The sequence below is a fragment of the Serinus canaria genome, chromosome 3 (genome assembly GCF_022539315.1).
Source record: "Serinus canaria isolate serCan28SL12 chromosome 3, serCan2020, whole genome shotgun sequence".
In the NCBI taxonomy this organism is placed as follows: domain Eukaryota; kingdom Metazoa; phylum Chordata; class Aves; order Passeriformes; family Fringillidae; genus Serinus; species Serinus canaria.
The window spans coordinates 9,051,145-9,076,036 of record NC_066316.1 but is presented as its reverse complement, the minus strand read 5'-3'; the positions used below and the strand labels follow the sequence as shown (position 1 = coordinate 9,076,036).

At 50.7% G+C, this 24,892-nt stretch overlaps 3 protein-coding genes across 4 annotated transcripts in view; 2 read left to right on the top strand and 1 right to left on the bottom strand.

Annotated features, from left to right (window-relative positions):
- Window positions 1–279: 279 nt before the first annotated feature.
- On the top strand, window positions 280–7,668 carry RRP36 (ribosomal RNA processing 36). Its single transcript, XM_050972881.1, has 7 exons — window positions 280–781; window positions 2,581–2,719; window positions 4,894–4,960; window positions 5,735–5,839; window positions 5,962–6,036; window positions 6,137–6,254; window positions 6,491–7,668. The coding sequence occupies exons 1-7, from the start codon at window positions 589–591 to the stop codon at window positions 6,628–6,630; spliced, it is 837 nt and encodes a 278-aa protein (XP_050828838.1). The 5' UTR covers window positions 280–588; the 3' UTR covers window positions 6,631–7,668.
- Window positions 7,669–8,903: 1,235 nt separating this feature from the next.
- Window positions 8,904–12,173, bottom strand: LOC103821294 (transmembrane protein 121-like). Of its 2 annotated transcripts, XM_018920985.3 has the most exons (3): window positions 12,135–12,163; window positions 11,671–11,774; window positions 8,904–10,461 (listed from the first exon to the last, which is right to left on the bottom strand). In XM_018920985.3, exon 3 carries the CDS (start codon window positions 10,458–10,460, stop codon window positions 9,528–9,530), a length of 933 nt encoding a protein of 310 aa, XP_018776530.1. In that variant the 5' UTR covers window position 10,461; window positions 11,671–11,774; window positions 12,135–12,163; the 3' UTR covers window positions 8,904–9,527. The 2 variants fall into 2 exon arrangements, with proteins under 2 accessions (XP_018776530.1, XP_009094387.1); XM_009096139.4 differs by lacking the exon at window positions 11,671–11,774 and having other exon boundaries at window positions 12,135–12,173.
- Window positions 12,174–17,101: 4,928 nt separating this feature from the next.
- LOC103821368 (phosphofurin acidic cluster sorting protein 1-like) overlaps window positions 17,102–24,892 on the top strand; it is a 54,494-nt gene continuing 46,703 nt past the window's right edge. Inside the window, exon 1 of the mRNA XM_030236119.2 lies at window positions 17,102–17,363. Within this exon, the coding sequence (XP_030091979.2) occupies window positions 17,167–17,363 (197 nt within the window). The 5' untranslated portion in view covers window positions 17,102–17,166. The remainder of the gene's footprint in view (window positions 17,364–24,892) is intronic.

Below are 24,892 nucleotides of genomic sequence, written 5' to 3'. Positions count from 1 at the left end.
ACAGTGCTGTTCCCTCGTCTCACAACGATCCAAGTAGGAATGAAAACCTTACAGAAAATACAACAAAAGCCCTTGAAGGGAATTGTGAGGGAGTGGGCATTGGTGTTAGCTGCAGGACACAACACAGCATGTCACAGGTGTGAGAAGTCACTGGCTGCCTTGTGAAAGGGTCTCCAGGGTGTGTGTGTGGGGGGGAGGCACATCTCTGGAGGTGAGCTCTTGGCAGTGGGTTTCAGAGGTGGGCAGGGTGCCTTGCCATCTGTTGTAGGCATTTTGTTTTCCTTGGGTGAGGAAATGGTGAGCAAATCTCAGAGAGGATCACTGATGGGCACTCTTTCCTTCCCACAGCTGGATGGGAATGGGAACAGCAGCTTTGCTTTTGCCATTTGTCAGGGCACTCTGTGATCTTGTTTCTGGAGCAGGAGGAGTTATATTGGAGTCCAGCACTGATTTTGTCTCAGCAAGGAATGACTGGGCAGATATCAGGTATTTCTTTAGGCCATCTGTTCTTGCATCCTGGACACTCTGATGTGCTCTGCAGGTTGTATAGCTCCCTGCAGGTTCAGCTGAGGAAGGCATAAGGTGTCCATGTGCCACAGGAGTCTGTGGGAGGAGAGCAAACACGAGGAGGCTGTGCTTGAGAGCCGGAAATGCCCCTGTTATCAGCAGGTAACAGTAGCTTATCAAGAGGTGCAAAAAGAAGGAAACAATTCACAAAATAATGAAGGGGGAAAATGGCAGGAGGAAAAATTAAATGGACAACAGAGACAGCAGAGAACAGGTAAGTAATATTCTGAGGGGAAAAAATGAATGAAAAAATTAAGTCCTCCGGAAAGAATGCAAGGAACAAGGAAAATAAGCTAATCCTGCCTTTTTAACCAAAACCTTTTCACACACATACACCCAGTTGCCAAATCTGCTGCCCAGCAGTGAATGCCTGCTGGAACCATTCACTTCTGCTCCAGAACAGGCTTCTTTCTTTATAGTGATGTTTTTATCACTGTGAGTGGTTAATTCAATCTCCTAGAAATAGGCAGTAGGATGTATTTTGTGGATTGATACTCCCATGTGAAAATAATTTTCCTTATTAGGGTTCAGGTTATCAGGTTTGGTCTTCTGTACCAGTGATGACATACTTTATCATGGAAACTCTGCGTGCCTTTGCTTTGTCTGATTTATACCAAATCTCCTTTTGGCATCATTTTATAGGGTGTCTTTGTCTCATTTTCATTGAAGTTTTTGCTATTTAAACAGTGTTGGTTTAGAATTTCAGCAAAATGGAGTATTGGAGTGCCAGTGATGGTACCTTGTCTTCATCAAGTGCTGAGAGTATCTTCCACATCATAATTCCTTTCTTTTAATGCTTTATTTGTCCTCTTGGCTGTCCTTGTTCAGAATTTGGATGGAGGGAGGTGTTTAGGGGAAGCAGTGCAATGAAATCATGCTGTATTCACATTTCCTTTGTCCCTTGTGCAGCGGACTGGATAGTCCCTGTTCCTGTATTCCACCTCAGAGATCTAATGAGCATCATCAGAGCAGAGTTCCTGAGCATTCAGAACAAGCAAAATGAAAACATTTACTGAGGCAGCTCTTGGCTGTGCCCATTGTGTTTTCTGGATGATGAGAGTCATTTCTGAAGGTCTTGGTTGTTGCCAGGATGAGAGTGCTTGGGATGAGTACATGCTCTGAGCCAATGTGACTGACCTCATGTTGCTTCCTGAATTTGGCAGAGCACACACAAACCTTGCTCATGGGACAGTGTTTTGTGTTTGTGTGGGAAGGGTTTGGGAGGGAGTGGACTACAAGAGCAGCCTGGGGGGCACCTGGTATCCAGCCAAGGTATCACAGACAGGCTGTGATGGTCCCTGATGGGCCACAGTTGGTGTGTTTTGTATTGCAAAGGCTCAGAAAGACCATGTGCCTGTCACTGCTCAGAGGTGCTGAGCAGGCAGACACCACCTAAGTCAGTTTGCCAAGGCTTTCCCTTCCAGGAAGGATGCAGTGCAAAGCCCTTCTTGCCCTTACATGAGAGGGGAATGGGTATATCCAAGTGCTGACTGAAGAAATGCTCTCAGTTGTTGGTTCTGAACACCTAGAAGTATAAATCTATAATAAAGAGTATGATAATAGAGATGATAATATTTTTGCACTCTGGTTATAAGAAGCATTAAAGGTTACTGATATTAAGGGATATTAAAGAAACATTAGAGTGGGAAAGTCAGGATGAGAAGTGAGCACTCAGAATTCGCAGTGCCCAGTGTGGAGCTCGTACTGCTCTTTGTACCAGGTAAAAAATTTGTACTGGTCTTGTGTGTGCTGTTGAGTGGAGAGAGAAGCAAAGACACTGGGGAGAGGGGGAGGCTGCTCTCTTCTAGTGGTAAAGACTGAAGTGATCAATGGGAGAGGAATCAGAGGCTGAGAGATGCAGTGGTTTCTTCCTGCCATGCAGTTGTACAGGGATGGCACCACTATGCTTGTGTCACTGTCTCAAGCTCTGAGGCATCCCTCTTGGTGGAGTTTGGGGGTGAGAAGTGCCTTGAGAAGCTGTTCAGTTCATGTGTGCCCTGTGCTCTCTTCCAGATCAGTCTGACATGTCCTTTGAGGAACTCCTGAGGGTGCAGAGTGATGCAAGGACTAGAGTGAGCAGGAAGGTGCCTGGTAGGAAGAAAACTGCAAAGCCTACCAAAGCTACACTGAAGCAGCAACAAGGCAAAAAGGGGTAAAGAGGCTCTTTTGTGATCAGAAAAACGTGTATGTGTGCTCTTTGCATTCTAGAAATTACACTGGGATCTCACAGCAGTGATGTTGCCTTGGAGCTGGTATAGATCTCCTTTAATGTACTGGACAATAATGCCTGTCACTATAATTTCATTTGGGAATGGTCTGGTGCTGTTTTCAGAGCTCTTAATATCCCATTTTCTTCAAATCCCCAGCAGCCACCTGGCACTTGACAGTTAAATTGGCACTCAATGCCTTTATACCCTCTATATTAAGGCACTTGTAACCCTTGGCATGGTGTGCCTCTCAAGCTCTATGACAGTGTCCACTGTGACCTGAAATAGTTGCCCTGCTGGTTCCTAAACCCCTTCCAGCTTATCAGTATCTTCTGCCTGGCTCTCACTGGCTGGAGTTACAGTCACAGACAGTTGTTCTGGAATTCCATTCATCTTCTGTTGCTGTCTCATCTGTGACTTGTCCTTGTTCACTTTCCTTTATTCCCTCTCTACAGTACTTGCCATCACAGACTTTTTCCTGTATTCAACACAACAAAAGCTATCATACCTTTTTACAGTTCTCCACAGTCCTCCCACTGGTAACAGCAAAACCCTTACCCCTTATTTGCAGTAATTAGGTAGTTCTCAGTCCTCAGAGTGGCACCCAGGTGATTTGAATGGGTTTCCTCTGTTACACTGGCCCTCCCTATCTTATTTCTGAGTCTCTGCTCAATGCACAAGCAGAGAACACAAAATACATTTCTCCTGCCGTAAAGAGTAAGTTAGGATAATGTTTCTGCTTTACTTTTTACCCAAGACTCTGGGGGATTTTGTGTAGTGCAACATCTTCTCTGAGTCTCTATTTCTGCCACACAGTTTGCATAATTCTGCTTTTGTTGAATTCCTCTAATCCTTTAAGTAATGTATTGCTATAAATCCCACATGCTTTTTCTCTCATGTTTTTGTTATGGAAGTGAGCTTCTTAAAGAAAGGGCTTCAGGGAAATCCCCTGGTACTGAGCTGGCTTCAGCAATGACTCCAGAGCATTGTGCAGGGTTATAGCCTCAGAGGATGTGAGAATACACTGAGCACTGCCCTGAGAGGGATTTGGAAAACTTGTGCCTGTGGGGTTGTGCTCCTGCCCCAGCATAACTCGTGGCTGGCTGTGGGTGCTGTCAGCAGGTGTCCCTCAGCAAGTTTGCTGACAGCATAAAGTTGGGAGGAGTAGCTGGTCCACAGAGGGCTGTGCTGCCATTCTACGAGACCTGGACAGGCTGGGCAGCAAAGAACCTCCTGGAATTCAGCAATGGCAAGTGCAGGCTCCTGCACCTGGGGAGGAACAACCCCAGGCACCAGCTCAGGGAGGTGATCCTGCCCCTCTGCTCAGCCCTGGTCAGGCCAGTCTGGAGTGCTGTGCCTGGTTCTGGGATCCTCAGGATAAGAGAGATGTGGAGCTCCTGGAGAGGGTGGATCCAGTAGAGGGAAAAAAAAAAAGATTAGGGGACTGGAGCATCTCTCCTGTGACAAGGCTGAGGTAGCTGGGACTGTTTAGCCTGGAGAAGAGATGACTGAGAGGGGACCTTATCACTGGAAATATGTAAAGGGCAGGTGTCAAGAGGATGGGGCCAGGCTCTTTTCAGTGGCATCCAGTGAGAGGACAAGGGGCAATACAGAAACACAGGGAGTTTCACCTGAATATAAGGAAAAACTTCTTCACTGTGAGGGTGACTGAGCACTGGAACAAATACTCAGTGAGGTTGTGGAGTCTCCTTCTCTGGAGATATTTAAAACCCACCTGGATGCAATCCTGTGCAATCTGCTCTAGGTAACTGCTTTAGGAAAGGTTCCTTCTACCCCCAGCCATTCTATGACTTCATGAGAGGAATAATCAGTACAACACATTTATTGATGCAGGTGGTGGGTTTTCACTTGATACGGTGGAGCTGTTCCAGGTTCTTTATAGGGTTGTTTTAACCACATATTGATGTATTTGGTTGTTGTAGCCTTCTGTGGCTTTTGACTGAGCCACCTCTTTGCTTTCTATATCATGGTAAGGATTGAAGTGGGAGAATCTCTTGCACAGTAATGTTCTTTTGAGGGTCCAAATGACCTCCCAGCATATTAGCTTGGGCCTCATTCTGACATTTGCTCCTCTTAAATACATTTTTCTTGTTTTCAGGCCATTGGAGATGTCAGCCAAGAAGCCTGTACCTTTCCTGCGACAAGTTGTCCCTGTTAGGAAGAAGGTGGGTGCTGCCCCTCCTCAGTTCAGGACTTGCCTTAGCACTGCTGACAGAGCACACACTTGGGAATGGGGCTGCTGCAGATGGCACAGGCTACTTCTGGAGGACAGGGCTGGACCACTGGGGAGTACAGTTACAATGTTTCCCTGGGGAGAACAAGGGGTGGGTTGGAGCAGCTGCAGGTTAACTTGAGAGTTTGTGACCCAGATGTTTCTAGAAGATGCAATGACAACCACCAATGACAGTTCCATTGCAAACCATGGTCATTGTTCAGTACTAATCCCAGAAGTTCAGATGTCCATCTGCTTTCCAATCTGAATGTAACTTTTGACTTACCATTGCTGGATCATTGGAATATGGTACTTCCCACAGTTAGAGGCCTCTTTTTGTCCCGCCCTTTTTGCATGACCTGACCCAGATAATCTGAAAATCTACATAGGTTTGAGTTCCCAAATCCATCACCTTGACAACACATATTCAGCCAGCTCTTGGTCTGGGAGTTGCAGGTGTTTGACAGCACCACTCCTGCTGTTATTCATGGATATTCCTGGGTGGCAGACTGGCTCATGGAGATATTTGTTGCATGATAAACTTGAAGCAGGCATGACTTTGGGGGTGTCACCTTGACCATTGTACTCGATCTTTGCCAACTGCAGATATTTCAGTGGTGGGAGCATAACATTGCTGGGGACAAAAAAATGGCTTAACATGAAGGGAGAGTAAGCAGGCCGTTAACAGGGTAACACTGGCTACACCTCTTGCCTTCCCTGCTGACAGGTCCAGAGAGACCCTCGATTTGATGACCTGTCTGGAGAGTATAAGCCTGAAATATTTATGAAGACATACAGCTTCCTGGACAGCATCAAGAAGCAGGAGAAGGAGGTGATGCTCTTTGCCTGTTCTTGCCTGGAAGAACCTTGCTTGGCAGGGGTTACTTCTTCAGAGGCTTTTCACAGTGGAGGTGACAGGCAGGCAGTCATGCAGCTTTCTGCTCTCTTCTTCAGATGGTTCAGAAGCAGCTGAAGAAATGCCGGAACATGGAACAGAAGGAGAAACTTCAGCGGCTCCTGAACCGTATGGTGAGTTCAGTGAGCATCTCCTCTCTGGGAGGCACTGGGAGAGAGGACGTGTCACCTGAGGTCTGCCTCAGTGCTGACACAGGCCATCCTTTTTGTACAGACACAGCAGGAACAGGCACAGAAAAAACAGCAGAAGTTGAGAGAGAGGGAGCTGTCTTTGAAAAGACAACAGAGGGAATTGGCCAAGCAGGGAAAGAAACCCTTCTTCCTAAAGAAATGTAAGTACTTGGAGTGAGCATGCTGCACAAAGATCTAGAGGGAGTACTGCTGGCAGGAATTCAAGTACTGGGAGCAAGGTGTCCATAGTATTCCACACAGCTGTGGGGGAGTTGTTCTAGTGCTGCTACTCAAGGGAGAAGCTAAGCCTGGATCAGGGAGGGAGAGGTGAGAAGGGGCTGTTCTAGAGAGATGTTTTGGGCTTCAGTTTAAAACTTGACTTCACTCTCCTCTGCAGCTGAGAAGCGGAAATTGGAGCTAGCCGAGAAGTATGCAGAGCTGAAGAGGAGTGGAAAGCTGGAGAGCTTCCTGAACAAGAAGAGGAAGAGGAATGCCATCAAAGACAAGCGCCATCTGCCCTCACAGAAGAACTTGTAACTGTTGGACAGTCGTGCTGTTGTCTGGCACTGGCTTATTCTGCCTTGGCCAGGCCTGGAGGATGGATATCCCTCTTTCCAGGATCTGCCTGCCACTGTACAGTGATGCTGTAAGGCAGCAGGGCAGGGGCTGAACTGAAGGAACTAATGAGTTTTTTTATAGCTGAACTACCTGCTTTGCTTGTGGTTGAGATCATGCCTGGGTGGTGACAAGTGTGTCATGCAGATGCTGATGGTGATGACAGCTGTCTTTGCCCTTGCACCTGCTCATTTCTAACTCCAGCAAGGAAAGCGTGAGTCCTGCCCTACACTGCTGGCTCTACTCCAGGTTCTTTCAGACTTCCACTGAGGCAGAATAGGATGTGGGACAATCCCTGCTCACAGCAGCAACCCTGACTTCAGATCAGGTTGCCCAGGGCTGCTTTGGTGGGATCTAGTAATGTCCAAGGACAGATACCTTCACCTCTCTTGGCCTCTGCTCTACTGCTTCAGGTTCTCAAGATGGAACTTTTTGTTCCCTCATCCAGGAAACCTGCCCGGTGTTAGTCCACAATCATTGTCTTGTTCTCAGTGAAGTGCCTGGCTCTGTCTTCTCAGCAGCTCTGTCACAGGTCTGAGGAGTGGGTGGGAAAGGGGTGCTGTAAGGTCTCCCCAAAGTTTTTTCTTCCTAAGGGCAAATGAATCCTGTTTCCTCAGCCTTTCCTAGCAGTGCTCCAGCCTCTGACACCTTTCACATACTGAACTGGAGTCAGCCCAGACAACCAACCATCTTTTGGTGGCCCAGCATGGATCAGTGTCTGGAAGTAGTCTCACAAGTGATGAGTAAAGGTGAGAGGATCACTCCCTGTGGGCTGCTCCTGGTGATGCAGATCTAGGTGTGCCTGGCCTTCCTCACACATGGGGCATGCTGTGACTGCTCAGCTATTGCTGCTTGGGATCTCTCCTTCAGAGCAGCTTGGTTTCTCAGGGTCATCTCCACAGGGTTATTATTGCTTCAAGAAACTGATCCTGTATGGAATAAAGTACCTGTTTTCCTTTATTCCCACTGTCAGTTTGTTACAGTCAAAAGTGTTTAACCTTAGGGGAGTCAGTGCCTCTCTCCAATATCCCACCAGCTCTCTTGCTTCTCCTTGTTCCTTTTTTCCCCTGTCTGCCATGGCTGTGCTGACAAGGGGATGGCTCAGGTAAGCCCAGTGTGACAGGTCAGAGTGTGCTGGGAGAGTGCCTGGGCACAGCTGTGCTGTGTGGGTGGCCACAGGTGTTTGGGGCCAGGGGACAGGCCTTGCTGGGAGCAAAACATGGAGCAAGGATCAGGTCAGCCAGCCTGAGGGTGCTGCTGAACCACTTACCTCCACTGTAGTTCCTGTGGGTGATGCAAGTTCTGCTCTGGTGAGGGGACTGGGGGGAGGCAGTAGACATGGGATGTGCCAGCTTGGCTAGAGACCTGCTGCCAGGGCCTCACTGATGGGTCACTCCTCAGCATTCCTGAGTCCCTGTGTTCCCATCCCCTGCTGCTTGTAGGTCTGGTGCAGCAGGTGCAAGGCTGGCACACCCCCAAAGTGGTCCTGATTTCCTCTCCTGCCCCTCTAGAACTAAAGGTCTTCCTGCTGCAGCCTGTGCCTGCCTGCAAGGAGGACATCCTCGCTGGGATGTCACCTGCTTCTGCTCAGCATGGTGGTTGTGAGCAGTGAGCCTGTGGCCCGTGTGCCTGTCAGCTCCTGGGCCAGCAGCCTCAGCAGGGCATTTCCCAGCTCAGACTGGGCTGAGGTGCCACTCAGGTATTGGGCAGGAGGCAGCATCACAGCACCAGCTCCAAGGGAAGCAGATGCTTCCAACATCCCCAGCAGCCAGGAAGCTGCTCTTTCCAGTAGCCTCCCAGCCTCAAGCAGTTGGCTTATTTCCCTTGTTTTCAAGGCAATTTGGGCAGATGTACGCTGGTGTCCCTCCAGCTGGAGTGTGAGGACTTGCTGTGGGTGTCCCTGGGCATAACTGGTCCCAGTTGCTGTGACTGCACTGGTTGCACAGGTGGTGGTGGCTGACAATGCTGCCACACGCCCTGTCAGTGACACCCTCAGAGCCCACCAGACACTTACAGGACCTGTGGGCCAGGAGGAATGGCTCCAGACCCAGTGGCCTGACATGCTGTTCCCAGCCCTAGGTGGTCACTGAGTGAGCCTTTCCACACTCTGCCGCTGAATGGACACCCAGTCACACGAGGCCCCCAGAAGAGTGGGGGAGATCTGCCTGCTAGCAGGGACACAGACATGAAAAGGCTGCAGGGCTCAGGTCTTTTATTGCAAAGAGGGAGATACAAAAAAAGGACAGTCACCCCTTTTTGGGTCCCCCCAAGCCTGCAGCTGGCTGAGAGGGGTGACAACAGGGGGAGGCCCAGGCCTTGCCCCCCCTGCATGGGGACCTTGGCTCACACAGTGGGGAGCAGGCTGCTGCCAAGGACCACACTGAAGCCAGGGCCAACCACAACAGAAAAGTGGGTGGCCCCATGTAGCAGCCTGGCTGGCCAGAGAGCAGTGTTGCACAGGGAGCACTGGTAGGGAGCCTGGCACCAGGTAGGGCTGCCTGGCCTCACCCAGACACAACTCATGGCAGGTGGCCCTGGCCTCGTCCCCTGCTCCACTGTTTTTCCAGGTGGGGTGCTGAGGTTCCAAACTGCTCTGCAGCCTTACAAAGGGTGCTGAGGTTCCAAACTGCTCTGCAGCCTTGCAGAGGCTGCTGTGGGGGCCCTCGCCATGTGCCCCTCGGGGCCCTGAGCAGTTTCACCCAGGGAAGGAGGGAGCAGGGTCGTTGCCCTCTGTCCAGGCAGGGAGCTCCACAGCCAGCCCCGGGTTTGTAGGTACGGCCAGGTGTGGGGACGCCCAGGCTGTAGCTCCTGCTGGCTCGTCACGTGTTGTCCTGGGCCAGCTCCTCAGGGCAGGCAGGCTGGTCCCGGGCCTTGCGCAGCCCCATGGGCGGCTGGGCTGGGGTGCTGTGCTGCGGGTCCGGCCCCGGCGGGGTGTGGTGCTGGTGCCGCTGGTACTGCACGAACATGCAGACCTTCATCCCAATGGCCAGCATGTTCTTGCCCATGAAGATGCTGGAGACCCGGGCATCCCTGAAGAAGACCATGTTGCTGCCTCGGATGAAGATGGTGGCGATGTTGACGGTGAGCATGCTCAGCATGGGGTACAGCATCATCCTGTGCGGCATGATGCCGATGCCCTGCATGCTGATCTCGCACAGGGACACGCAGGGCAGGACCAGGAGCAGGATGTAGCAGTAGAAGAACATGATGCCCTCAGCCCAGAGCGGCAGCCCTTTCTTCTGAGGCTCCCACAGGTTGGCCTGGATGTCCAGCACGTCCAGCATGTCCACAATGACCCAGAAAAGGCGGTTGCGGAGATCCTCCTTCTTCTTGAATGTTCTGACGTACTCCATGTGCTCCGTGGCCACCAACAGCACGTAGAGAGCTGGGATGCAGATGGAGAGCAGCAAGGTCAGCGCTTTGCGGGCGATGAGATCCAAGCTTTTCCGGTCAGCTTTGTAATTCTGGTATACAAAGTAGACTTTGATCTCCAGAACGAAGACGTAGAGGAACCAGAGGATCATGGCATATCCTCGCTTTGCTGTCTTTACCTCTGCCCCAACCCAGATAGCCACATAGCGGAGGACTAGCAGGAAGCATATGTCACCCACTGCCACCATGACACAGATGCCCAGCTTCCTGGAGCCCTGGCTCTGCTCCACCAGGTAGGCATCCATGAGGACGAGGCTGGTCATGATGAGCACTGTGGAGAGGCACACATGGGGCTTGCTGACAGGTGGTGGGGGAACCATCCTGCACAGAGGAACAGGCAGGGTCATCAGGAAGCTGCTGAGATTTCCTATTCCCACTCCTGGGCCCCCTTCTGCCACCCTCTCCTCAACAGCTGTGGGTGGCTGAAAGAAGGGAGGGAGCCATTCAGAGATTTCTCCCATCCTATGTGCCTAGCTTGTTCCAAACCTGCACATTTCTAGCCAAAGAGCTCTTGGGACCGACCAGGCCATCCTGGTGGCATGTGTTGGCTGAAACCCAGCTCTTAGGATGCACATGGTGGGGCAGGCTGGACACTTGGGGCACTTCAAGCACTTGGGATCCCACTGCCTTTTCTGGTAGCTCATCACACTGACTAGCCTCTGCCACCATGAAGGGTACGTGCCTTATGGGATTTCCCAGCCAGTGGTACTGCTGATATTTTCCCCCCACAAGGCAAACTGAGACTAGACTTATGTGTTTAACCCAAGCAGGTCCTTAAATGCTATGATCCAGGACCGCTCTTTTTAGTCTCTTTATTTTCATGCACAGCACAAGATGAAGCCTGGCTTTTTTTAGCCTGGCTGTCTTGTGGGGTGGGAGGGAAAAAATTGGCCCGATATTCAGTTTCCTTCAGGTTCCCACCCCCCGAGAGCTTTGCTAGAGCTATTTGCCAATGCCCACCCTGCCCCAGCACCATAAACCAAAAGCAAGGAAAAGCAGCACAAGCCCAAAGCTCCAGGATACAAGGAGCTCTGCAACAGGCCCTGAATTTTTGTGGGATGCTTTCCTGGGCTGGGGCAGAGCAAAGCACTGCCCCCAAAAGCACCCTGCCTGCCTTGTGCGGCACCAGGGCTGTCAGACTCCCTCCCCCTGACCAAGCACAGCTGCAGGCAGCTGCCTTCAGAGGCAAGGAGGGAGGACAGAGCTGGGGCCTCACCAGGCAGAAGAACTTGGCAGCTGCTCTGGAGGGGAGCCAGCCCCCCGGATGAAATGGAGGATGCAACTGGGCTGATGACTGTGTGGCACAGTGCTGCACGAGGGCTGCCCACGCAGAGCCCGCCTCTGCCACGCCTGGGCTGTGCACGCCTGGGACAGCATCCTGCTCATCCAGAGAGCACCGTGCAGGTGGTACCTGACCACGGAGCAAATGCCTGGGAGCAGGAGATGGAGGCCGCACAGTTAATGGTCACCCCTCCACACGGCTGCTCCTGGTGCTGACACTGATGGCACAGGGCGCTGGGCACAAGCTACCTGAACTCCTGCTTTTTGGCTGGGGGAGCAGGCGTCCGGCGCAGTCGTGCATCCCTGGGCCCAGCAGCATCCTGGCACGTTGCGGGAGGCAGCGAAGCCTGAACCTGTCAGACACAGGTGCCTCTCAGGGGGAGGGAGCAGAGGCCGGCGGGCATGGGGGAGCCCGTGGATGTGGCACATCTGGAGCATGCCACACGGCCGGGGGCTCACCTGCCTGGCACCCCACGGCCTGCCCGAGCCTCCGCGGGGGCTGCGGGTACCCCAGGCCCCGGCTCAGCACGGGGCTCAGCCCCAGGCCCCCAAGAGCGGGGCTGCCCCGCCGAGCTCCATCCCCCGGGAGCGCCTGTGCGTCCCCGGCCCCGCCTTGCCCCGAGCCCCCTGCCCACAGCGGCCGGGCCTGCCGGGGGCAGGCGCTGCCCGCCGGCCACAGAGCCCGGCCTGCCGTCTCCCCGGACCCCGCTTACCTCGGGCGGCTCCCCGGGGCGCAGGGCGGCGGCGGCGGCCCCGGGCCCGGCGCGGCATCGCCCGGCGCGGCCCGACGGCGGCGGCGGCGGTTCTGCGGTGGCGGCGGCTCTCGGCCCCTCCCGGCGGGCGGCGGGCGGGGACTGCGGCGGCCCCCGCCTCACCCGCGGGCCCGGCGCCGCCCGCCGCTCCTCCGGCTCCGCTCCGCCAGGCCGGGCTCGCTGCCGCTGCCCGGCTGTCCCCATCCGCTCTCGCCCCGGGGCCACCGCCCGCATGCCCCGCCGCCTCCAGCCCACGTCCTGCCCCCGCCGGAGCCGGACCCCGCAGGGCCGCAGCCCAGCAGAGGCCCCGGGCGAAGCAGTGGGAAGGCCGGCCTGACAAGGATGTCTGCCCTCCAGGAGGGACTGGGGCCGCGACCGCTCCTTGCTGGGGGGAGAAGGCCGGGGAAGCATGACCTGATACCCAGCTGTGGCGGTCTGCAGGGTCCTGGAGAGCCGCAGCCTCGCCCGGCTCTGGTACAGGTGGGCTTGGCACCACCGGGGGCTTGTGTGCAGATAAAGCAGGCCAGGGAAGGCAAAAGGTTTCCATTACATGGTGGACATACCTCTCTGTAACTGCTCTTCTATCAGCCTGAGCAGCTTTTTGCATTTAACTCCAAACTTTCTTCTAAGTGATTCAGGTCTTAACTACACAGGGAAGGTTTTTCAGTGTATTTCCTCTCTGGCTTTGAAACTCTCATTGTAGATAAATTTATTTTGGAAGCCGGGGAAGCTCTAAGATCTCTGGAGATGGGCTATAAGCAACTCCAGGCGTAGACCGAAGAGCAAGTGACAGAGTGCCAGGGGAAGTGCAGCCCTCTGCATCCAGCTGCTGACAGAGTAGCTGTAGGTCCCTGTTGGATCTAATGCCCTGGGGCATCTCAGCTGCCACCAGGAACATATAAATCTAACCTGTGGAGTATTTGGCAAATGGAGACCCTGGACCAGCATCCAGGCTTAGCCCACGTGTCCCACAGTGGGTGTGGACTGGTTGATGCAGGCGGGTGGAGGTCCTGTGTGAAGGGAGCAGAGCTCTGGGTTAGACAGGCGCAACAAGGTAAGGAGTTTGGCTGTGGGAGCATTCTGCTAACCCAGGAATCAACAGCAATCCCCAGAAGGGCTGAAAGAGTGGGGAAACAAAGCACCCAAAGCAACCTGCCTCCAAAAATGAAAGGAGACCTTGCAACTCGAGTGGAGAGCAGTGTGAGGCACAAGAGGACAAGCTGACACTGCAAAAATCTCCTTCTTTCCTCCGGGACACAGAAGCACTGGCTCTCACTATCCCAGCAGTCTCTTGCAGGATGCAGGGAGGAGCAAAGGGCCTCTGTCCATGGAGATACCCAGTGAGGGGACACCACAGAGGTATCCACACAACAGAGGTGAGAGAGGGGTGCTGGAGGAACCCACCAAGTAATGTGGCTAAAGACAAGATGATTCATCCATGAGCTGGAATCATAAAACCCCTGAATCTCCACTGGAGACTAGGACAGGAGGTGACAACATTTGCGTGGGAAGCAGTAAAGAGCTGCTTTAACAAGGCACATAAAAATAAGGAGCCAGAGCAAGAACAGATACTTGTGTGCTTCTCTAAAACACGATGCTGGAGCTGGGGTGACAGAGTTGGTGTGTGGATGCATCTGTATAATGGATAAAATGGAATGGAACCAGAGAGGGTACACCAGGGCTCCCAGGCACACAGCTGCTCTCTGGCTGCTGCCAACTCCGGACCTGGGTGGAGAAGCATTTCAGCTTAGCCCATGAAACCTGCACGCCATCATTGGCACTGAAAAGTCCCTTTGCAGTGACATCAATGCACTCAAAGGCTGTTGGGAGAGAGATGGGGAAATCCATCAGTTGTGTTGACATCCTCAAAGAGGAGCTGTGGGAAGCAGAGGAAGTTTGTCAGCAAGGAACAGCAAGCAGTGGCTGTAATGGAGAAAGGCTGGCAGTGGCCTGGGGACCATGCTGAGAGCTTCAGCTGTGACACATAAAAGAAAATAAGTAAAAGGCTATTCTGAAGGCACATTTCAAATGGGTTACCTGGATGCTGAAGAGCATTTCCCTGATGTCCTCAAGGATAATATCCACAAGGAAGCAAACCTCAGCGGGTGGCTGGCACACAGAAAGGTCTCAGCATAAGAGGAGTTGGGAAAGCAGCTGAATGTGATGACAACTCTACCAGCCTCTGTTTAAGCTGGAAGATAACCAGGCTTTGGGACTTGCAGTGAAAAACACAGGATAATTTTGACCCCAAAGAGTGGGAAAAGCCACCATGTGTGGAGCAGCACAGCCATGGATAGGTCATGCTGTAGGCACAAAGTCAATGTAACATGAAGACAGAAAAAAATGAAGAGTGGGCTGTGCAGACAAGCCCCCATATAAACAAAGCACATTGAAAAAGCCTGAGAACAAATGTATAAATTCATCTGTAAAAAAGCCAGAAGGCAAAAAAAAAAACCCAAGTGAGCTGCAAGAAGTACTTGGAGGGAACTGGCTGGAGGGAAAGAGGCAGAGAAATGCACCTCAGTCCCACTGAACATCCTTCCAGGGGAAACACAGCAAAAAAGAGGAACCTCATCACCAGAACTGCAAGTGGTGGCTACAACAGGTAAAGACCATTTATGACCTGGGGACCATACCCTGAGCTCCAACAGCTCTGAGAAAGCATCACAGATTTTAAACCATGACACAGCCCTGGGGCAGAGCAGAGGTGGCTTGAAGTGACCTCTAGGCATCCTTCAGGAAGGTGGGGGAAAGGGGAAACAGCAGGACTGCCAGCCCTTGGGAATTGTCTGAAGGCAGTCACCTCAGTAGGCTGCCCTGGGCTCAGCAGGGAGGTGCCTCTGGTCTCCTGGAACTGAAAACCTGGAGCACTCAGTGCTGTTAAAGTACCCACAGATAGCCAGGAATGGTGATTCAGACTAGAAAGCAAATGGAGGAAAGCAAACAGCTGGGGAGGGACTGCAATGGCTTTTCTCAGGGTAAATCAAGACCCTAGATCTAGCAAGCTCCTCTGGAGGAGGCAGCTGCTTTTGGGGAAAGGCAGTGGTGATATCCAGCTGAGGTCAAGCAGTGGTGGATAAAAACGCTACGAAAAAGGCCATGACCATTGTGTGACTCTCTCTGGCTGCAGAGCCAAGGTTTCCACATTAATTGGCAGAATGCTATGAAAATGCAGCTCATCATTGGTCCAGCTGGTCTCACACAAAGGCCTCTGCTAATATCCCCTAGAAAATGTTCTTAGAGACCCAAGGCTGTCAAGGATGGAAGCAAAGGTCCTCTTGTGCATTAATGACCCACTTAAAGGAAAGCAAATGCATTAAAGCAGCAATCAAGCTGTTTTGTGAGCAAGTCAGGAGGTCTGGCCAACTCTGCTGTGATCCATGCCATTTATCACATGCAGAAATGGGCTGGGGAAGTGGGCAGGGAACAAGCAAAAGTTTGATGATGGTTCAGATTGTCCATCTAGTCAAACTGGAATCTGATGTGAATTACTGACCAACCTGAACCTCAACAGCAAGAGAAACTTAGTCCTGACAAATGCAAGTAAAAAGAAGAGGTACAAGCGACAGACTACAAATTAAACATCAGTATTCAGGAAGGTGCCCCTGAAATGTTTACTGGTAGTGTTTTGAAAACACAGTACTCAAGACTGACAGTAGAAACCATGGATGTTTTAGGCTGCTTTGAAAGATTTTGTTGCTGCTATTTTTCTGAGTCTAATTCCTCCACTGGCATGAGCCACATTTTACAATCTGCCTGGAATTAACACTGCATCCATGGAGAACTATGTCACTGCTAATTGCATTGAGAAGCACAGGTCCTTGCAGAAGCTGAAGGCTTTTTTTTTTTTTTTTCTGCTTTGACCACTATTGACTTGGCCATTTATTTCACATAGTTTTCAATGCAGCTCTTGGACCATCTCTGCTTCCTTTCAGGAGTCCTCAGCCAGTACCACCCTATTATGATTATTTGATCTTTTCAAGAGGCGGAGCCATTTTGGACAGATACTTCTGCTGGAGGCAAGGTCCAAGAGGGGAACTTTTATACTTTCTACCAGAACAGAGTGCACTTGTCCAGCTGCAGTGTCGCAGGCTTGCCCTCAGATCTCCCCTGCACAGGCTTTATGATCTGCAATGCCTTCTGAGGTGAAGCTCTGGGCATGGTCTCCAGGTCACAAATGGCTTTTGCCTATGACAACCACCACTTGCAGTTTCTGGCCGACGAGTTCCTCCTTTTGCTGCATTTCCCTGGACATGTTCAGTGGGACTGAAGAGGATTTCTGCTTTCCTCCCTGTAGCGTGTTCCCAAGTGTTTCGAGGAAAGAGTCAGTCAGAGGTCTCGGCTTCCTTTTGGCTTCAACCCACCGTGCCCCCGGGTCCAGCCGCTCTGTTCCTCTTCAGGCCCATCGGCCGGCCGGCCCGGCTGTTCACCCCTGCGGGCACCCTCTCCCCGCAGCGCTCCACGGCTCGCCAGAGCCGCGGGCGTTCCCGCGGACGTCGTCGCCGCCACTGCAACTCATGCAGGGCCGAGGCCCTGGCCAGCCCCGGGGATTCTCCGCCACTGCCCAGGTGCGGGACAGACGGACATACCGACCAGCCCGGACGTGCGCCCGACCGCGCCCCTAGGCGCGCTCCCGCGGGCGGCTACCGATGCGCTTTAAAGGGAGCGACGCCGCGCCCTCCTACTACCCCCGCCAAGCCGGGGCAGCGGCGCCGCTCCCATTGGCTGGCCCCGCCCCGCCGGCCTCTCCGATTGGGCAGCGGGTGCCCGTCCTCGCCTATCGCTCTGCTCCGATTGGCTGTTTGCCATCAGTCGCCGTCCTCGCCCTTTCTCCCGGCTCCGGTTGGCTCGTGCCCGCGCCCCAGCCGAGCTCTGATTGGTCACGGGCCGCGAGGGAGCGGGCGCGCGCGCGCGCGCGCGCCGGGGTGGAGGCCGTCGCTGAGGCGAGGGGCTCGCGCCGCCCCCCAGCGCCAACGGCGGCGGCGGCGGCGGGATGGCGGCGATGGCGACGGCGGCGGCGGCGAGCAGCGCGCTGGGCCCGGGCCCCGCCGCGGGGCCTCCGGCGGCGACCGGCGGGGTGGCGGCGACAGCGGCAGCGATGGCGATGGCCAGCCCGGTGCCGGTGCCAGTGCCCATGAACCTCTTCGCCACGTGGGAGATCGATCGGTCGGCGCCGAGCTGCGTGCCCAGGTGAGGCGCCCCGCCGCCGGGGCTGTGCGGAGCCCGGACACGAGAGGGGCCGGGGAGGAGTCGGACCCCGCAGCATCGCTGCCCCGCCGGGCCGCGCTCCTCAGTGGCGGGGAGGCCGGGCCCCAGGCAGAGGCTGATGCGCGGCGAGCCCCGGCGCCGGGCCCCCGCTGTGCTTCCAGCGGGAGCGGCCCCGGGGGGCGGCGGGGCAGGGGGCACAGCGCTAGAGCGCGGCTGCGATGCCTCCATGTTGCAGCCCCTGGCGAGTGTGTGCCGCGATGGCCGTGGGTCTCAGAAGGGGGTGTATCATCGTGGCCGTGCTTGGGAAAGCTGCCTCTTTGCCCCCGAAGTGATCGGTGATGGCCCTACAGCCGCTTCCGTGAAGCCAGGCAGTGGCCACCAGGCATCCGTGCGCCTGTGTCATTTGCGCTCCAGACCTTAGGGAGCAGCAGGAAGGATTCACTGTGCTGCTAGCTGGACTCAGAGTTGTATCTCTGGCAGAGCTGGGAGACAAGCTGAGTGGTGTCGATGTCATCATTGTCTGTATCGCTAGATGTACTTATGAGCACCTGTCTTGGAGCCAGAAGGTGCCTGATGTGTTAACGAGGTGGGTGGTAGTGCTTTGGCTTACTCATTTTACCAGACTCTAATCAGGTCTTCTCATGAGAGTTACAGGGCATATTCAGGAAGTCACCCTGGTTGCTTGTGTCTCTGGGCTGCGGTGTGTTGTCTGCAATGATGTATTCAAGTGTTTCACAAAAATTAGAGGTGTAAAATTCAAGAGCAGGGGGGGAAAAAATGTTCCTGTAGGGCTGTAGGATACCAGCCTTTGTGAAAGGGCTTTGCTGGATGTACGGGGAAACTCAGTGACTGTGTGGCCAGATGGGCTGGAGTAGAAACGTTCCAAAATACTCCAAGCTACTAGAGAAAGCCTCTGTGATTGTGGTGCCCAAGGGAGTGCTGGGCTCGGCAGGCAGCAGATGTGAAGGAGTTTGCAACATGTGTCTGCTAAAAGCCTGTGCACCTTTTGATGACACATGCTGAGGCTGTTGTGTGGAGCAGGAAGCAAGTGATCATTTCATAGCTTTAAAGTGACTTGAGGTGTTGTTCATTTGTGGGCAGCTTACTCCCAAGCTGGAATTTGGAGAGCAGGACAGAATTATCAGGTTGACTTCCTGTAGAAAAAAATTGCATATGCAAAACACAGAGCTTAGAGATGGTGAAGGATGTGCATGTACATAGGTTTCACAAATGGAAGTGCTCCAGAAGCTAGGGACAGGAGAATTGTTTAGGGCAAACCATGGACAGAATAACTGAGAATAGTGAGTCTGAGTGTAGAAGAGTGTAGAAGTGGGTTACACGGGTGGCAGGATGCCAGCGGGTGAGAAGTGATGTGTAATCAGTCTGAAAGTTGTTTGTAGAACTGGTTTTTGGCCCAGTGAATCCTGTGTCTCGTCACAAGGACAGTTTCCATTAGCATTGTGTAGATGCTTGTTCTAATGCTTGAGCTTCTTTGTGTGCTGACAGCCCAGGGGGCAGCCATCTGACACAGCTGCTTGCAGGGAATTTCTGTGAAATTCATCTGAAATATCATCTCTGGAATATCTTCAAACACAAAATCTGCTAAGATGGGAAGAAGCTAATGGAAGCTGATTCTTCCTTCAGAGGCCATGGCTCTAACATGATGTGCTGTCATGTCTGTAGAGTTAGCAGGTCTGGAGAAGTCCTGCCAGTGGCCACAGGCCACAGTGACCAGTGTGGGACTGGTGCTTCTGTGTTTTCCAGTCTTCAGTTAGCCCAAGCTTTCCTGAGTGAGCAGGTCACACATAGGCACGTGTCAGGCAAGTGTCTCAGTTCACTGAAGCAGAAGGGAGCTCAAGCCCCAAACTTGAGCTGTTAATGGTGTATCTGTGCACTGTGCTTCCTTATTGCTTGCCTGTGTTCTTTCTCTACTGATCTGCTGGTATATGGTGTAGTCTTGATGTGTTTTTCAAGGCAGGAGCTCTGCTGTACTGTCCCAGTGCCCAGCACAGGTGGTCTCTGGTCTCACTGTGCTTTGGGAGTGATAATGGTGGCAAAATAATTTCCATCCATGGGCAATAATGTCCTTGGGCTTCTCTGTCCCTTATGCATGTGTAGTCTGCATTTTTTCATACTTATGCATATCTGGAGAAAGAAGAACTTTGCACTGGTTTTAATACTATTGAAGATGATTTCTTTTTCTGGAGTCTCTATTGCAAGTCCTGGCTGTCCTTGTGCTCCTTCTTAGGTGTTTAATTTTCTGCAGGTGCAGCTCTGGCTGCTGCAGGAGTGGGACTGGGCTGGATCAGCCTTTGTGGGGTTGCTTTATGCTCGGCTGTTAATGCAGCACAGGTTGTCCAGGCCTTCAAGCTACCAGATAAGAGTCTGGGCCAGTAAAAATGGGCAGTGGGGAGTATAAGCCCAGTGCATGGAATGGTTCAGTAGTATGAGTGCAGGACTTTTGGTGCCTTGCAGGAGGATCTTGGCTTTCTAAGCTCAGCTGTTGCCTGTAATGGAAGTTTTTTTCTGGCTGAATCGGGCACGTGCCACTGAACAAAGTCCACATTTATTTTTGGAAATTGCCTTGCTCTCCGGATGGAGGTATCATCCCTCCTGCTGGGGTCTTTCTCTTTTCAGGGCCAAGTTGAGAGAGATCTGTGACCTCTTGATGACCCTTTTATAAACTGACTGAGCATAGCCTAGACCCAGCTGCCTTTGGCTTAAGTGGCTGCCAGGGGAGGCAGAGCTGAATTTTATGGCCAGTGGGCTATTGTGCAGAAAGGCAGAAGGAAGTAAACACCTGGAAACTATACAGAATGCTCTTTGCATCTTCAGTGGGGCCACCCATTGGCTCAAAATGATTGGCTTTCCATCACAGTGCTTTAGAAGGAAAGCAAACCTGCTTAATTCACAGTGCAGGATATGAAGCATGCTTTGGCTAAAATAGTCCATCATTCAGCCTTAACTTCTACTCATAGTTATCTTAGTAGAAGTCTTTATAGCAGGGTTCTGAGGTGGGAGTGTCTTTATTGAGATACCTTGCATATAGGTCCCCTTAGGGGTAGTAGCAGATTTTCACTGTGTAGAGATGGCCAGAAGTGAACTAGAGCACTGCCAAGGTAAAATGTCGGTCTGCAGCAAGGTAATGTCTTACTGTGTTCTCATTGTTCTGTGTGTTGGTCAGGCAGTACGTTGGGAAAAAATGTGTCAAAGGACTTTGTGCAAACATGCTTGAGGTCTTGTTATTTCCACATAGTGGTATTTTCCACCTCTTTTAATAGGACTGCTCTTTTTATTTTTTTTTTCTTTTAACATCTGAGCGTCCATAAATGTGAGTTCTTAATTAGGAAACAAGATAAGATTGTGTGATTGTGTTCACTTTTTCCATGACACAGCTACTGTGTTCAGTGTTATGTGGATGTTGTTTCAGTGATAAGTAATCATATTTCTAGTTAGAGGTGAGAGATACAACTTGTGTTTTGGTTGCTGCGTCAGTATTGCTGAGGTCAGGCTGCAAAGGCAGATTCTACCTGTGCAGATTATGCTGCTGTGAACGGCACTGCAAGGATTCAAATGCACTGCATTTCATCCACAATGCCTTGTATCTCGGTACAATGCATGAGGAAACATTCCAAGTCTTGCTGCCACCCACACAGTGTGCTCGAACACAGTGTCTCCTCTGTATGGTTGTTAGAAAAGCATTGATTGATGGAAGTGCATGTTCTGGGCTCACTTTTTTAGACTGTACCTTCAGGATATTACATTCCAGCAGGTGCTCTGAATTCTCTATCATTATAGATTGCAAACTTTTGTTTTGGAGAGTTACAGCCTAATTAATGTCTTCTTGGAATGAGAGAAGTTGTTGCAAGTACAACTGGAAGTATCCCAAAAGTGCCAGCTAGGATGATCCTCTGAAGTTCCATGAGGTGGATGCTCTTGTCTCTGCAACCCAGTTTTCCTGTTTGGGCAGCCAGTGTCCATTACCTGACAACTTGTGGAGAGTAGGTTAACACTTTATTTGTGTAGGTGTGGTTGCATGCTTTCCATTGCCTGAGGACCAGGAATCCTTTCAGTGACAGTTCCTGCCGTGTGGTGTGAAGTGAAGGAGCGTGCTCTCCTCTAGCACAGCTACATGAAGGGGCTGCTCTGGGCTCAGGGGTCTGTTTACTCTCAGCACAGAGCATTGCCTGTCTTTTCTACATCCCCTAAGAATTTCGTGGCAATGAAGAGCCTCTGAACTGGGTGTTCCTTTAAGAAATGCTTATTCCAGCTGGAATAATATGTATTTATCTGCCTGAGATGTTCTTGAGTGGTTTCCTGGGTAAATCAGACATTTTCATGGTAAACTTCCAACCTCAGCAAATCTGTTCTGTTTGGATAAGCTACAGAGTTGCACCTCTGGGAATGTTAAATGATTCCAGATTGTTCCTTCAGAAGACGCTATGATTCCTTGACAAATGGATATAGCTTCAGACCCAGAGTGCTTGGGAGAGGCCACAGTTTCTTGTAGGGAAACAGTCTCTTAAAACTGGTGATATGCCCTGTTTGAATTATGATTTCCTTGCAGTCCTATATAGAAAACAAAATGTTCTAAACAGCCATCAGATTGCTTATTATTCTTAATATCATGGGCTTGGCTACAAGCCTACAGGATAATATGTCTCATATGTTGTCCACTATCTGTAGCTCTCTGTGGCAGTGGAACACATTTGGGATTTCTTCTCTGGCAGTGTTTTGTTTTCCTTCTGAGCATACAATAACTGAGCAGAACTTGGGACAAGTGTGCCCTCCTAATATGATTGATGGGGGGTGTGCTCCTTGCAAAATGTTAATAGTGACTTTCCTTAGGGCTTAATTGTATTTGAAGGACCTTTCACGCTGCATCCTAGCCTTGTTTTCCAGTGCTTCATTCATTAGCCAGGCTGTGTTGCAACAGGTCTCTGATGGCTTATCAAAAATGTTGCTGTGTTCTTACTGTGCTAGGACACCACGAGTGCACATTCTGCTTCCTCTGGCATCCTCAGTCGCTTGTGGCTGATCTTTAGCAGCCATGTTGTTTGTGTACAGTCCACCCTTCTCTGGGATCACCATCCCCAGAGCTTTATTCTGTCAAAAGAAGGAATTGCTGAGCACCAGCAGCTTACAGGGTTCCCTTAGGGATTCATGCTGTGGTTAAGTCTGTGCTGATGCTTTTGTGTTCTTGCTTGAATCCCTAGATTGAAAGCTGTGCCTCCTGCCAACTTTAGAAGTTGTTTCCAAAAGAGAGCCAGAGGTAAAAAACATACTGCATTTTGTAGCATGCCAGGTGAGCATATGGCCACAGCTATTTTCTAAATACCTTGTGGTGTTATCTTGTCCAAGCTTTCAGCATCCCAGCTGATGGGGAAGCTGTGCTTCTGTTTTGGTTTGTTTTAGTTTTTTTTTTTTAACTACATCAAAGCTGGTGAATACTGTTTTGGGAAACAAGAAGTGAGAGTGTCTTACTCCTTTGTGTGGGATGTGGCAGCAGGAACTTGTCTCTGCCTCTGGGGAAGCAGACAGCTCAAGTGATACTGCTCTTGTAGCTAGAAGTCTCTTAGGCTTTGTTTGGATACTTCAGTATACTCATTGCAGCGTGCTGGGAGGAGAGATGCATATTTTAAGTAGCATGAGATCCAAAGCCAGTGCATATGGGACCATTTCCTGGACAAAAAATGTCCAGGTTCCACACCCAGCTATGTATTTTATGTATGTATTTACCGTTTTTCTGCATACGTGATAAATAAATTCTTATCAGTATAGTCAGTTTAGGATGACAGCAGAACTAATGTCTTTAGTTCCATTTTCCAAAACTGAAAACTGTTAACAATTAGGTGTAGGACTGTTCCAATGGTAGCAGGGTTAGAATAAGAGTAACTCCCTGGTAAAGGGTTCTGCTACACTTTTCCTGTTCTTTAATAGCTTCCTCTACCAGGAGAGAAGATCCTGTTCATGCAGAGCCTCTCATTGATTCTTCTGCTGTTTCATTTTCAGTAACAATTCAAGTAGTGTCTCTGAATCCATATTATTTAGATAAGTATCATTTAGATTTACATTGTTTATATACTCTTAGAAGAGCTCCTGTTTATTTAGGATTTCCCTCCATGTTCTTTCAGCTGTCTTCTAGTCTCTTTTCTGCCTTATCAACACGTTAACTTTTTTCTCATTGTTCCTTTCCCTCAAAAGCTTTGCCCATGCCTGTGATACTTTTGACGCTGTTCTCACGATTTTTTCCTCGCTTCTGTCTTTACTTGCATACCTGTAATTGAACAATCTTTCAATCCAGGTCTTAATTTTTCCCTTTTCAAAGTAGTTTGATTTTTTTCTCATAATTTAAAGACTATTCCTTGTGAACTGTAAAGACTACATCTTGTTCTTGTATGGCTTGTATTTTTCAGCTGAACTATGTTCTTGATCTGCCTGGGTTGTTTTTTAATGACTTTTACATTTCTTCAGTGTTAATGAATATCAGCTTTTCTCTTTTCTAGGCTTTCTGAACTTTCTTGTATGTGCATCCCTGAAATAAGTCCCATAAGTCAACATTTCTTTCAGTTCTCTCATATCTCGTACTCAAGGCTGCTTGTTCCAGGTGTTCCTTTCCTTTCCTGTGTGCTCCTTTGTCAAAAGCAGACTCTGAATGTCCTGTTTGGATTTCACCTCCTGTGTGTATGAATAATTTATTAAATTTCTCCTTGATGTTTGTCAAGTCCCTTGACATTTCAAGCTTTTCTTCCCCTGCCTCTTATGTTCCTTAACTTCCAGTCAGACAAAAGGAAACCGTTCCCATTGCTCTGCATTGTGTTGCTGAAATGTTAATATTATTTGGAAGTGATTTTATCTGTTGCTGTACTGATTTATGAAAGTATGGACAAGTCAGCCTTGTTTCAGGCTCCTGCTCCACCCACAAGGATCTGAGCAGAAAACTGCATTTTACAGGCACTGGTTATGAACAGCTTTAGTTGATGAAAAGCCTAAGGACAAATTTGCCAGCTTTGGTAAGAATCACTCTTTTGGGTGAAGAAACTTAACTGTGCAACGCTTTACAATTAAATTTTTTTTAATGTATTTTTTTTTCTTAATTTTTTGAAGAAGCCTCAAAAATGGATGTCCATGCTGGTTTGACACTCTTTCACGGGCTTGTATTGCTTCAGTCTCTCCCGTGCCTGTGCTGTTGTCCCATGTGTAACTTAACACGCTACAATGTTCCTGAGCCTGCAGGGATTCAGATCTAAGGTGCTTGCCAGCTCGAGATAAGAGCAGAGGAAGTGGAAGAGATGGCAGTCTTGTGTCCGTGCTACTTAAGGAGTAGCAAGCTGTAATGAAATGTGAGCTCTACATTAAGCATTACTAGGAAAACTTTTAACTACACTTTAGGGAGGCTGCTGTGTGGCATATGATTGCTTTTCTGTCAGTGTGTGTGTAGATCTTCACCAGGACACTCTGGATAATGGAATGAGTTGCTGTGTATCAGTGACCTAACGCTGACCTCATTT

Excerpts from the sequence above, each read along its gene's own strand:
- RRP36 (XM_050972881.1), top strand. The coding sequence starts at position 589 with ATGTGCCACAGGAGTCTGTGGGAGGAGAGCAAACACGAGGAGGCTGTG. Across the intron at positions 4,961-5,734 it reads TTGTCCCTGTTAGGAAGAAG|GTCCAGAGAGACCCTCGATT; the intron begins GTGGGTGCTGCC and ends CCCTGCTGACAG. Across the intron at positions 6,037-6,136 it reads AGCGGCTCCTGAACCGTATG|ACACAGCAGGAACAGGCACA; the intron begins GTGAGTTCAGTG and ends CTTTTTGTACAG.
- LOC103821294 (XM_009096139.4), bottom strand. The coding sequence starts at position 10,460 with ATGGTTCCCCCACCACCTGTCAGCAAGCCCCATGTGTGCCTCTCCACA.